The 14,250-nt window shown below is 49.1% G+C and overlaps 1 protein-coding gene and 1 pseudogene across 10 annotated transcripts in view; one reads left to right on the top strand and one right to left on the bottom strand.

Moving 5' to 3' along the window:
- KDM2B (lysine demethylase 2B) overlaps positions 1-14,250 on the bottom strand; it is a 173,581-nt gene that overhangs the window by 66,027 nt on the left and 93,304 nt on the right. For all 10 annotated transcript variants that reach the window (XM_074402144.1, XM_074402145.1, XM_003932165.4 and 7 more), the window contains one exon: positions 12,811-12,897. In XM_074402144.1, coding sequence (XP_074258245.1) covers positions 12,811-12,897 — 87 coding nt within the window. The remainder of the gene's footprint in view (positions 1-12,810; positions 12,898-14,250) is intronic.
- On the top strand, positions 9,291-9,608 carry LOC101045270 (macrophage migration inhibitory factor pseudogene; annotated as a pseudogene).

Genomic DNA, 14,250 nt, shown 5'->3' with positions numbered 1-14,250 from the left:
CTGTGGCCTCAAATCCCCAGAGGCACATTCTCAGGCAACCATCACCCCCTCGCAAAGAGCCTCCTTCACAGGAGGCTGGGAGAGGGAGGGTGTTATGGCACCAGTGTAGTTGAGGAAGCCCAGAGCTTTATCCAGGAGGAGAAAGGGATAAAGAAGAGGCAGCTGCTGCTTTTTTTTTTTTTTTTTGGAAACAGAGTCTCACACTGTCACTGGGCTGGAATGCAGTGGCACAATCTTGGCTCACTGCAACCTCCACCTCCCAGGTTCAAGAGATTCTCCTGCCTTGGCCTCCCAAGTCACTGAGATTACAGATGCCCACCACCACACTCAGCTAACTTTTGGTATTCTTAGTGGAGATTTTTTGTATTTTTAGTGGAGATTTTTAGTTTCACCATGTTGGCCAGGCTGGTCTTGAACTCCTGACTTCATGATTCACCCACCTCAGCCTCCCAAAGTGCTGGGATTACAGGTGTAAGCCACTGTGCCAGGCCTTTTTTTTTTTTTTTTTCTCTTTTTGAGACGGAGTCTTGCTCTGTCACCCAGGCTGGAGTGCAGTGGCGTGATCTCAGCTCACTGCAATCTCCACCTCCTGGGTTCAAATGATTGTCCTGCCTCAGCCTCTTGAGTAGCTGGGATTACAAGCATGTGTCACCATGCCCAGCTAATTTTTTGTATTTTCAGTCGAGATGGGGTTTCACCATGTTGGTCAAGCTAGTCTCGAACTCCTGACCTCAACTGATCTGCCCACCTCACCCTCCCAAAGTGCTGGGATTACAGGCGTGAGCCATCATGCCTAGCCAAAGCAGCTTCTTAAACCAGTCCCCACCCCCAAATCCCCAAGAAATGCCCGCCCAATTCAGCACAGCCATAGATATTGCAAGGAAATTAAGTCACGCAGGCCCTTGCTTGAGATTATGTTTTGCACAAGCAAATAATTATTTTGGGATGGAAAACACCTCTAAACCATTCAGCCCCTTCCCCTGCTCCCTGCTCCTCCTCTTGTGTCCTCAATTTCTATCAAGAATATCAAAAGCCTTCTGGGAGGGCAGATTCAGGGTTACTTTTAAACCATAATTATGAAAAACTGGAATAGCAACCATTGCTGAGAATGACCTGGGAAGCTTTTATTTATTCATACATATTTTGGGTTTTTTCTTTTTTGTCAAGATGGAGTCTTGCTCTGCTGCCCAGGCTGGACTGCAGTGGTGCAATCTTGGCTCACTGCAGCCTCCACCTTCCCAGGTGCAAGCAATTCTTCTGCCTCAGCCTCCTGAGTAGCTGGGATACAGGCACCTGCCACTATACCTGTGTTTTTGTATTTTCAGTAGAGATGGGGTTTCACCATGTTGGTGAGGCTGGTCTTGAACTCCCCACCTCAAGTGATCCACCCGTTTCGGCCTCCCAGAGTGCTGGAATTTCAGGCATGAGCCACCTCATGCCCAGCCCTGAGCAGCTTTCACAAAGTGCAGATCCCAAGGCCCACCCCAAGTCTACTGAATGGCTGCATCGGGGGCAGGGACCAGGAAGCTGGATTTTTTTCACAAGTCGCCCAGGTGAACCTGATGCCACCAGCCCGGGGACTGGTCCTCATTACAGCACATGGCCTTCCTGGGAAATTACGGGAGCCTGAGTGTGTAGCAATACAGGACAGTGGTTATCGCCACCCTCCTCCGCCTCAACTGTACAGCAACAAGCTCACGACTGCCGGCCGGCAGGACTGAAAACGGGGCAGGATCCGCCAGAAAAGACCGGGTGTCTCTCACTGAACCACGTGCCTCTCCTTCAGGGAAACGCTGTGCGTCACTCCCGAGGGACCCCAGACGAAGCACGCCAGGATTGAACGGACCAACTTCAGAGGAAAGAGGAGAGAGACAAAGCAGAAGCCAAGGGCGCAAGGCATCGGGGCTGCTTCCTCCTGCGGTTCCCACATGGCCCCAAAATGTCCCCATAAGGAAGCTGATCCAACAGCTACTCACGAGGGCTGTCCCCATGCCCCCATCAGGGTGCTTGTCCGCCACATCCTAGCCTCTCTGCTCTCATATGCCGGAAAAATTGCAAATAATGGAAATTCAAGTGGCAGCCTGGTTTGGCCACTAGAGACAATGGATGCAGAAGCTGGCAGCGTGCACAGGCTGGCCTGCTAGCCGGAGGCAGCCGTGGCTGGGTCCCCTGTCCTCCCTCAGTTTCCTCCCTTTGGGAATAAACCAGCAAGCCAGCCAGTAGCTGTGTCTGGCAGCTGAGCCAGGGGTCAGCTCACTAATAAGGCCGAGGTCAGAGGCCGGGCCTCAAATAAGCTCCGCTCCCTCGCCCAGCCTCTAGGGTCACAGACAGGCCCCCACCATCCTGCCCGCTGGTCATGAAAGGAAGTGGCCAGAATGCAAAGAGATCAAAACAAATCCAACACCACTCGTGGAAACAGCCAATCGGGTGGATGGTGATGGATGGCGGCTCAGTAGCATCTTGGATTTGAAGGACACCGCATCAGAAATGACCTCACAGCACCTAATCAGTTCCAGGAAAGGGCTTTGTTCTCCTGGAGGCAAGGTGGGAGATCAAAGCATTTCTTGCCAATCATCACTTAGCATTAATTACTTGTTAGGTAACCCAACCCAGATCAAATACCTCGCATCCTGAGGGCCTCAGTGAGCACCCTTGATCTTTCACCCCAACCTGCATCCAACGGGAGGAAGCTGCAAACCTGGGAACCCAGAGACCCCGGGCGGCCCAGGCAGTCAGTCGTTTAGTTACTTCTTTCTTTCCTGTTCACTTTTTAACCCCACCAGCCAGGAAACGCATAAACATAGCAAGGGCCTCCCTCCTCCCTCGCTCAGCCACATGTCACTGGTTCCTCACCGTGCAATGACAGAAACCTGCACATCTGGGGTCCAACGCCTTCCTTCTCCTAAGGAAGTGGCCTGAGAGGCACTGGTGCCCCTCTCCGAGCTCCGGGCTTCCTCAACTGCACTGGGGCCATAACACCCTCCATCTCCCAGCCTCGTGCGAAGGATAAAGTGAAATCGACAGACTGCATCTGGAGTCTGCTGTGTGTACTGAGGAGTGCCCAGGACTTTCAGCTGGGGTGGCAGTCACTGATTTTCAGAGCTTGGTGGTGGGCCCAGGGTATTCATTCTTCTGCTTTATATTTATACCTTTTCGTGGCTCTGAAGTTATGTACTTCCTCATTTTTAAAAGCTGTATTTATGGCCAGGGGGATCAGTGGCTCATGCCTGTAATCCCAGCACTTTGGGAGGCTGGGGTGGGTGGATGACCTGAGGTTGGGAGTTTGAGACCAGCCTGGCCAAAATAGTGAAACCCCGTCTCTACTAAAAATACAAAAAATTTGCAAGGCATGGTGGTGGGTGCCTGTAATCCCAGCTACTCAGGAGGCTGAGGCAGGAGAATTGCTTGAACCCAGGAGGTGGAGGTTGCAGTGAGCCAAGATCGTACCACTGTACTCCAGCCTGGGTAACAAGAGCAAAACTCAGTCTCAAAAATATTTATTTTTTTACTTATTTACAGGGTCTTGCTCTGTTGCCCAGGCTAGAGTGCAGTGGCATGATTTCGGCCACCTCTGCCTTCCAGATCCAAGCAATTCTCCTGCCTCAGCCTCCCTAGTAGCTAGAATCACAGGCATGTACTACCATACCCAGCTCATTTTTTTTTGTAATTTTTTTGGTAGAGACAGGGTTTCACCATGTTGCCCAGTCTGGTCTCAAACTCCTGGGCTCAAGTTTGAGCCTGCCTTGGCCTCCCAAAGTACTGGGATTACAGGTATGAGCTCACTGCAGTCTTCACCTCCCAGGTTCAAGTGATCCTCCTGCATCAGCCTCCCCATGAGACCATAGGCACATGCCACTGCACCCAGTTGGAATAATTTATAATAAATGTTATGGGATAAACTGTGTCCCTGCCTCCCCCCTGAAATTCATAGGCTGAAGTGCTAACCCTCAGTTCCTAATGATGTGATATTTGCAAAGAGGACTATTAAAGCCTCAGTTAGAAAGGGGTGGTTAGGCCAGGCCCTGATCCAGTCAATTGGTGACCTTACAAGGAGAGATTAGGAAACAGGTAGGTACAGAGGGAAGACCATGTAACAACAGAGAAAAGACGGTCAAAGAGAAGCCATGGGAGAAATCAGCCCCGCTGACTCCTTCACCTTGGACTTCTGGCCTCCAAAACAGTGAGGAAATCAATTTGTGGTGTTAGCCTGGGCAACACAGTGAGACTCCATCTCTACAAAAAATTTTAAAGATTAGCTGAGCATGGTGGTATACACCTGGAGTCCCCACTACTGGGGAGGCTGAGGCTGGAGGCTCACTTGAGTCCTGGAGTTCAAGGCTGCAGTGAGCCATGATTGCACCACTGCACTCCAGCCTGGATAAGGGAGCAAGACCCTGTCTCTAAAAATAATAAATAAATAGGCCAGGTGCGGTGGCTAATGCCTGTAATCCCAGCACTTTGGGAGGTTGAGGCGGGTGGATCACTTGCAGTCAGGAGTCTGAGACCAGCCTGACCAACATGATGAAACCCCTTCTCTACCAAATATACCAAAAAAAAAAAAAAAAAAATTAGCTGGGCATGGTGGTGTGCACCTGTAATCCTAGCTACATAGGAGGCTGAGGCAGGAGAACCACTTGAACCGGGGAGGCGGAGGTTGCAGTGAGCCGAGATCATGCCACTGCACTCCAGCCTGGGCGACAGAGCAAGACTCCATCTCAAAAATAATAATAATAATAATAATAAATAAATAAAAATACATTTCTGGTATTTGAGCCACCCAGTCTATGATATTTTGTCATGACAACTCTAGCAAACAAATACAATAAACTTCAAACACATGCTCAAAAACAAACTAAATTTTAAAAAAGACTGCTCTAGCATGTCTATAATAAAAAAGACAGACACCAAGTGCTGGCGAGGGTATGAAGAAACTGGAATGCTCCTGTATTTCTGCAGGGAGTGTAAATGATGCAGCCGCTGTGGGAAATAGCTTGGCGGTTCCTCAGAAAGTTACACACAATTCCTGTAGGACCCAGCAACCTCACTCCCAGGTATACACTCAAGAACAATTAAAACATACGTTCACATGAAAGCCTGTACATGAAGGTACACAGCAGCACTGCTCACAATAAGCCAGACAGTAGAATTAACCCAAATGTCCATCAACAGACGGATGCGTGAACAAAACATGGTCATCGGGTGTGGTGACTCACGCCTAAGATCCCAACACTTTGGAAGGCTGAGGCTGGAGCGTGGCTTGACCTCAGGAGTTCCAGATTCGCCTGGACAATATAGTGAGACCTCATCTCTACGTTAAAAAAAATTTTTTTAACCCTACGCATTTGAGTTGGGAGCCAGAACGTTAAACATTTTTTAAGCTTTTTTTTTTTTTTTTTTTTTTTGAGACAGAGTTTTGCTCTTGTTATCCAGGCTGGAGTGCAATGGCGCGATCTCGGCTCACTGCAACCTCCGCCTCCTGGGTTCAGGCAATTCTCCTGCCTCAGCCTCCTGAGTAGCTGGGATTACAGGCATGTGCCACCATGCCCAGCTAATTTTTTTTTTTTGTATTTTTAGTAGAGACGGGGTTTCACCATGTTGACCGGGATGGTCTCGATCCCTTGACCTCGTGATCCACCCGCCTCGGCCTCCCAAAGTGCTGGGATTACAGGCTTGAGCCACCGCGCCCGGCCTTTTTAAGCTTTTTTAAAACGTGGTGTATCCATACAATGGGATATTACCCACAAAAAAGAATGAAGGACTGACCCCTGCTATAACCTGGATGATCCCTGAAAACACAGTGCTGGCCAGACATGGTGGCTCACGCCTGTAATCCCAGCAATTTAGGGATTACACCAATGCCGCTAAAGCAGGCGGATCACTCAAGCCCAGTAGTTCAAGACCAGGCTGGGCAACATAGGAAGACTCCACCTCTAGGAAAAAATTGAAAAATTTGATGGGCACAGTGGCAGGCACCTGTGGCCCCTGCTACCTGGGAGGCTGAGGTGGGAGGATCACCTGAGTCCAGGGAAGTGGAGGCTGCAGTGAGCCATGATCACGTGCCACTGCACTCCAGCCTGGGCGACAGAGAGACTTTGTCTCAAAAACAAACAAACAAAAAAGGAAACATGATGCTGAGTGAAAGAAGCCAGACATAAAAGGCCACATATTGTATGACTCCATTTATATGAAATGTCCATGAGACACAAATCCATGAAGACAGAAAGCAGATTAGGAGGCCAGGTGCAGTGGCTCACGCCTGTAATCACAGCACTTTGGGAGGCCGAGGCAGGTGGATCACTTGAGCCCAGGAGTTTGCGACCAGCCTGGCCAACATGGCGAAACCCTGTCTCTACTAAAAATACCAAAAAAAAAAAAAAAAAAACAAAAAAACTAGCCAGGCATGGTGGGTGACGTGCACCTGTGATCCCAGCTACTCAGGAGGCTGAGGATGGAGAACTGCTTGAACCCAGGAGACGGAGGTTGCAGTGAGCAAAGATCGCGCCATCACACTCCAGCCTGGGCAACAGAGCGAGACCTTGTCTCAAAAAAAATAAAGTAGATTAGGAGTTGCCAGGGGCTGGGAAGAAGAGGAGGAAATTAGTGGAGCCAGAACTGTGGATGAGGTTTCTTTGAGAGACACAAAGATATTCTAAAATCAGAGATTATGGTGATGGTTGCACAACTCTTTTTAATATATGAAAAAAACACTGTACATTTTATATTATATCCATTTTATTACAAGCTGTTAAAAAAAAAAAAAAGACTAATAACCCGCAAGTGTTGTTAAACATTGCCTGTTATGACTCCCCCTCCCGCCAGCCTCTCCTACACAGCACCGGCCTACCAACTGTCTCCCATGAGTGTGGATGAGACCAAACACGCTGACCCATGCACACCAGCATCTACAAACACTCCCTGCAGGATTCTTAAATAAAGTTTACTCCCCGCAGAACCCATCTTCCTGCTTCTAAGCCTTGGGAAGGAAGGGAGCAGAGATTTGCATTCTTTTTTTTTAAGTGCCTATACATGGGGCATGATGGCTCGTGCCTATAATCTCAGCACTCCAAGAAACCAAGGAAGGGAGAATGGCTTCAGCCCAGGAGTTTGAGTCCCAGCATGGGCAAAAGAGCCAGACCACAACACTATCAAAACTATATTTATATTAACTACAAAAAAGAGTGAAGGATTGACCCTTGCTATAACCTGGTTGAACCCTGAAAACAGTGCTGGCTGGGCACTGTGTTTATATATATATATATATATATATATATATATATATATATATTTTTTTTTTTTTTTTTTTTTTGGACAGAGTCTTGCTCTGTCGCCCAGGCTGGAGTGCAATAGTGCAATCTCGGCTCACTGCAACCTCTGCCTCCCGAGTTCAAGCAATTCTCCTGTTTCAGCCTCCTGAGTAGCTGGGACTACAGGCGCCCACCACCACTGCCTGGCTAATTTTCATATTTTTAGTAGAGACGGGATTTCACCATATTAGCCAGGCTGGTCTCAAACTCCTTACCTTGTGATCCACCCACCTCGCCCTCCCAAAGTGCTGGGATTGCAGGTGTGAGCCACTGCACCCGGCCAAGAAAATACTTGTTCTTAAAAGATGCCAGGCTGGGCATGGTGGCTTAAGCCTATAATTCCAGCACTTTGGGAAGCCGAGGCGGGCAGATCACAAGGTCAGGAGATTGAGATCTCAAGAGCCGAGACTGCGCCATTGCACCCCAGCCTGGTGACAGAGCGAGACTCTGCCCCCCACCCAAAAAAAAAGTGCCTATATAAGCCTCCCTGGTTATGGGGCTGGGGTCTCAGGCTTGGGAGACAAGGTATATTTGTTGGCCTGATGTGATCTTCCCCAGAGAGGCTAAATTGAACCCCTCCAAGAATTTTGAGATAACTGAGTAGTGTGGCCAGGTCATTTCGTTAATGCTCTAGAAACCCTAATGCCTCCTGGGGAGAAATTCCTCAGCTGAGAGGAAAGCAGGCAGTTGGGAAAGCCTTACTTTCTTCTTTAGACCCAGTGTGTCCAGGGAGCTAGCTGGGTTGTTGCAGGAGCGGTCTCATAAACAAAACTTGTACTTACTGTACATGCAGAGGAAAGCCAGCTTTAAAACCTCACACATGGGCCAGGCGCACTGGCTCATGCCTGTAATCCCAGCACTTTGAGAGGCCGAGGCAGGCAGATCATGAGGTCAGGAGATTGAGACCATCCTGGCCAACATGGTGAAACCCGCCTCTACTAAAAATACAAAAAAAATTAGCCGGGCGTGGTGACGCATGCCTGTAGTTCCAGCTACTCAGGAGGCTGAGGCAGGAGAATTGCTTGAACCCAGAAGGAAGAGATTGCAGTGAGCGGAGATCGCACCACTGCACTACAGCCTGGGTGACAGTGTGAGACTGTCTCAAAAAGAAAAATAATAATAATAATAAAAACCTCACACACTTCTACAGACTAGGGAAGGAAAGGTAGAAGACAGTGAGAAGATTCCGTCCTCACTCCTCTGGCCATCCAAGTTCCTATTAAGACTGAAAGAGAATCTGAGGCACATAGTAATAGATGCCCTTCTCTGCAGCAATTCTATGTTTAGAAATACACCCGAAGGGCCCGGCACGGTGGCTTGCACTTGTAATCCCAGCACCTTGGGAGGCTGAGGCAGAAGGATCACCTGAGGTCAGGAGTTGGAGATCAGCCTGGCCAACATGGTGAAACCCCATCTCTACTAAAAATACAAAAATTAGGCCGGGCGCGGTGGCTCCCGCCTGTAATCCCAGCACTTTGGGAGGCCGAGGCGGGTGGATCACGAGGTCAAGAGATCGAGACCATCCTGGTCAACATGGTGAAACCCCGTCTCTACTAAGAATACAAAAATTAGCTGGGCATGGTGGCTCACGCCTGTAGTCCCAGCTACTAGGGAGGCAGAGGCAGGAGAATTGCCTGAACCCAGGAGGCGGAGGTTGCGGTGAGCCGAGATCGCGCCATTGCACTCCAGCCTGGGTAACAAGAGCGAAACTCCGTCTCAAAAAAAAAAAAAAAAAAAAATACAAAAATTAGCTGGGCGTGGTGCTGGGCACCTGCAATCTCAGCTATTCAGGAGGCTGAGGCAAGAGAATCACTTGAACTCCAGAGGCGGAGGTGACAGTGAGCCAAGATCGCGCCACTGTACTACAGCCTGGGTGACAAGAGTAATACTCCGTCTCAGAAAAAAGAAAAAGAAAAAGAAATACACTTGGCGGCAGCAGCACGTGCATTTGTGTCTCTGCGTGGGTCTCCTGGTCCCTCTGCCATCATGCCGATGTTCATTGTAAACACCAACGTGCCCCCGCGCCTCCGTGCCGGCCGGGTTCCTCTACAAGGTCACCCAACAGCTGGCGCAGGCCACCGGCAAGCCGCCCAGTACATCACAGCGCACGTGGTCCCGGACCAGCTCAAGGCCTTCTGCGGCTCTAGCGAGCCGTGCATGCTCTGCAGCCCGCACAGCCTCGCGCAGAACTGCTCCTACAGCAAGCTGCTGTGCCGCCTGCGCATCAGCCCGGACAGGGTCTACATCCACTACTAAGACACGAACGCGGCCAGCAAGGGCTGGAACGACCCCACCTTCGCCTAAGAGCTGCAGCGCCCCACCCCGCGCTGTCTGCACTGGCCCAACCCGGGAACCACCGCAGGCTGTGTTCTAGGCCCACCAACCTCCACCTTCTGGTGGGGAGAAATAAACGGTTTAGAGAATGTTTTTGCTGTCAAAAAAAAGAAAGAAAGAAATACACCTGAAGAAGATAAAGAATCATGCCGAAGAGCACTGCCCAATAGAAATAACAGAGGCCAGGCATGGTGGCTCAAGCCTATAATCGCAACACTTTGGGAGACTGAGGCAGGCAGCTTGCTTGAGCTCCAGCAACAAAACCTTATCTCTACCAAAAATATGAAAAAGTAGCCGAGCATGATGGCACGTGCCTGTGGTCCCTGCTACTCGGGAGGTTGAGGGGGGAGGATCGCTTGATCCAGGGAGGCAGAGGTTGCAGTGAGCTATGATTGCCCCACTAGACTCCTGCCTGGGAGTTCTTTAGACTCTATCTTAAAAAAATAAAAGAAACAGAAGGTGGGCTACACATGTACTTTTGAGTTTTTTTGTTGCCACATCTAAAAAGGTAAAAAGAAACAATAAAATTAACCTGAATAACCCATTTTGTTTCAACAATATATCAAAAATATAATCATTTCAACTAGGGTTGCCAGATTTAGCAAATAAAAATAGTGCTTCCCCCAGGCTGGAGTGTAGCGGTACAATCTCGGACCACTGCAACCTCCACCTCCCAGGTTCAAGCGATTTTCTTGCCTCAGCCTCCAGAATAGCTGGGATTACAGGCACGTGCCAGCACACCCAGCTAATCTTTGCAGTTTTTGTAGAGAAGGGGTTCCACCGTATTGGCCAGGCTGATCTCAAACTCCTGACCTCAGGTAATCTGCCCACTTTGGCCTCCCAAAGTGCTGGGATTACAGGTGAGAGTCACCACGTCCGGCCTGTAATAAGTGAAGTCTGCTACAGCATACTTTCTTTTTCCTTTTTTTTTTTTATTGAGACAGGGCCTCACTCTGTAACCCAGACTGCAGTGCAGTGGTGCGATGGCATTTCACTGCAGCCTCAAGCTCCTGGGCTCAAGCACTCCTCCTGCGTAAGCCTCCCAAATAGCTGGGACTACAGGCATGCACTGTCATGTCTAACTTTTTTTTTTTTTTTTTTTTTGGTAGAGATGAGGTCTCATTATGTTGCCCATGTTGACCTTGAACTCCTGAGCTCAGGTGATCCTCCCATCTCAGCTTCTGGAATAGCTGGAACAACAGGCATAAGCCACCCTACCTGGCTTCAGTGTTTTGTTTGTTTGTTTGAGACAGAGTCTCACTCTGTTGCCCAGGTTGGAGTGCAATGGCGCAATCTCGGCTCACTGCAACCTCTACCTCCAGGGTTCAAGCAATTCTCCTGCCTCAGCCTCCCGAGTAGCTGGGATTACAGGCATCTGCCACCACTCCTGGCTAATTTTTGTATTTTTGTATTTTTATTTTTATTTATTTATTTATTTATTTATTTATTTGAGACAGTGTTTCGCTCTTGTTACCCAGGCCGGAGTGCAATGGCGTGAACTCAGCTCACCACAACCTCCGCCTCCTGGGTTCAGGCAATTCTCCTGTCTCAGCCTCCTGAGTAGCTGGGATTACAGGCACGCACCACCATGCCCAGCTAACTTTTTGTATTTTTAGTAGAGACGGGGTTTCACCTTGTTGGTCAGGCTGGTCTTGAACTCCCGACCTCAGGTGATCTGCCCACCTTGGCCTCCAAAGTACTTGGATTACAGGCGTGAGCCACCACGACTGGCCTAATTTTTATTTTAGTAGAGACGGGGTTTCACCATGTTGGTCAGGCTAGTCTCGAACTCTTGACCTCAGGTGATCCACCCACCTTGGCCTTCCAAAGTGCGGGATTACAGGCGTGAGCCACCTCTTGGAGCTATCGAAGTAACAACTAATATTTGGAGCGCTCTAACCTGGGGCCGGCCCTTGTCTGAAGGCCTTTGCATGCCTTATCTCATTCAGTCCTGACGACCACTGAAGAAAGTCTTGGTATAACCCATTTTTACAAGCAAGGACAGTAAGGCTCCAGATGCTGTGTAACTTGTCCAAGGAAGTGCTGAAGCTGCGTGGAGGCCGATGGATGACAGAGAGAGGACCTGATGCATATGTATCCCACCCAGGGCCTCCTCTGGGAGCCTGCTCACCACAGCTGTTTACTCTGGATCATGTACTTTGAGGTGAGCACTGGTTAAAAATTTGGCCTCTGCTGCCAAAGTGACTGACTTTTGTGTACATGGCTGTCCTAACAAGTGACTTGACCTTTGAAACCTCAGTTTCCTCATCTGTAAAATAAGAGTCACAGCTGTCTACCCCACAGAGTTGTTGAAGCATAAATAAGAGCTGTAGGGGTCCAGACAACAGCCAACTTCTCCTAAGAAATCCTCAATGACAACAGCCATTATTCCTCTTCCTTGAATCCTGTCCTTTCCCATTTGATTAGACATTTTTATCATATTTCGTTATTTTTTTTTTTTTTTTTTTTTTTTTGAGACAGAGTCACCCTTTGTAGCCCAGACTGGAGTGTAGTGGTACGATCTCTGCTCACTGCAACCTCCATCTTCCAGGTTCAAACAATTCTCCTGTCTCAGCCTCCCGAGTAGCTGGGACCAAATGCGTGCACCACCATGCTGGCAATTTTTGTATTTTTAATAGAGACAGGGTTTTGCCATGTTGGCCAGGTTGGTACTCGAACTCCTGACCTCAGGTGATCTGCCCACCTCGGCCTCCTAGAGTGCTGAAGTTACGGTGTGAGCCACCGCGCCCAACTGATTAGACATTTTTATGTTGAGCATCAATCAGTTTTACACACAGAGAAAAAGTTCCTTTCAAAAGAGGAGAAGAGAGCCATGAAGCAGCCAAAGGAAAAAGGAAAAAGGAAGGGAAGAAGCAAGGGAGTGAGGGAAGGAGAGACAGAAAATCCGCCTAACGACCGGAAAAGGGGAGGCGTCGATACCTCCCAGTTTTCCAAGTGACCACCAGGAGGCACTGTTCACAGTTCCCACACTCAGGTAAATCAATCCCCCTTTAAAAACAAAACAGAACAAATCACCAAAATCCTTCACCTTAACTGTGGTGCCCTCACCTCAGGAGGTCCCACAGCCACCCAAAAAGCTGCTGACATTTGCCCTACAGGAGGTGACAAGGAAGTGGGACACGGCCTCCCACTGCAGCAGGCTGCATCTTACCTTTGGAGTCTTCTTTGGCCAAGTCACCACAGGGACCCCAGTGATGGCCAGACTAGGGTCATCATCCGCATGCTCCTTCAGAACATTCTGTGGCCAAACAAAGGATCCACATTAGCCCAGGAGAAGGAGTGGTCTCTGAAGGGGGCTGAAGTGTAGACATATTCCAGCAAGGATCACACTCCATAAAGTCAAAGTCTGCCCATGACTCCACCACCACCCACCCATTCAATAGAAACCAAGTCACTAGAGTCCCCTTGGGCCCACAAAACACACACTGTTCCCCTCTGCCCTCTACAAATTTTTCTAACAAAGCAAATCACATACTTCCCTGTGACTTCCGCATATGTATCACCCATGATCACACTTATGACACCAAGCACTGGTACAGAGCGTCAGGGACTCACATGCACGTTTTTTTGTTTTGTTTTGTTTTGTTTTGTTTTGAGACAGAGTCTTGCTCTGTCACTGTGGCTGGAGTGTGGTGGTACAATCATAGCTTACTACATCCTCAAACACCTGGCTCAAGTGATCCTGATACCTCAGCCTCCTGAATAGCTGACACCACAGGCACACAGCACCTTCCCTGGCTAGATTTTTTTTTTTTTTTTTTTTTTTTTTTTTTTTTTTTTTTTGAGACAAAGTCGTACTCTGTAGCCCAGGCTGGACTGCAGCAGCACAATCTCAGCTCAAGCAATTTCTGTTTCCTGGGTTCAAGCCATTTCCCTGCCTCAGCCTCCTGAGTAGCTGTGACAGCAGGTGTGCACCATCACACCTGGCTAATTTTTGTACTTTTAGTAGAGATGGGGTTTTGCCATATTGGCCAGGCTGGTCTCCAACTCCTGGCCTCAAGTGACCCACCAGCCTCAGCCTCCCAAAGTGCTGGGATTATAGGCATGAGCCACCATGCCTGGCCATAATTTTTAAATTTTTTTGTGGAGACAGGGTATATGCCACGTTGCCCAAGCTTGTCTCAAACTGCCAGCCTCGAGGAAACCTCTCCTCAGCCTACCAAAGTGCTGGGATTACAGAAGGCCACTGTACCTCATTTAATTCCTACCAAGCACTCTGGGCAGGGGGCAGCTGGGGGGTGGCACTACTGATCCTCTAATGTTCACAAATTTAACGACATACTCAGGGAAACAAAACCAACCGCCAGACCTGACACCTTCACACAGCCAACACTCCATCTTTGTCATCTTGCTGGGTGTACCCTAATCCTGGTGTGTGGGGACGTGTCAATGTTCTCTTTTGCAACTTGGGCCCTAAACACAAGAAGATGCTTGATCAGGTCTGACCGAGGATGGAGTCAAGTGGCCAAATGGTGGCAGAAAAATGGGCTGCACTGGACGTACTGCCAGGCTGCGTGGCGATCTCCCATGGGGCACTGTGTTCCCTCCTCAGCGAGTAGTTGGAAGGTTCTTCACAAGTAATTCTCACTCA

Source organism: Saimiri boliviensis, chromosome 7 (genome assembly GCF_048565385.1).
Source record: "Saimiri boliviensis isolate mSaiBol1 chromosome 7, mSaiBol1.pri, whole genome shotgun sequence".
Classification (NCBI taxonomy): Eukaryota; Metazoa; Chordata; class Mammalia; order Primates; family Cebidae; genus Saimiri; species Saimiri boliviensis.
The sequence above is the reverse complement of the archived record's forward strand: the minus strand, read 5'-3'. Positions and strand labels throughout refer to the sequence as shown.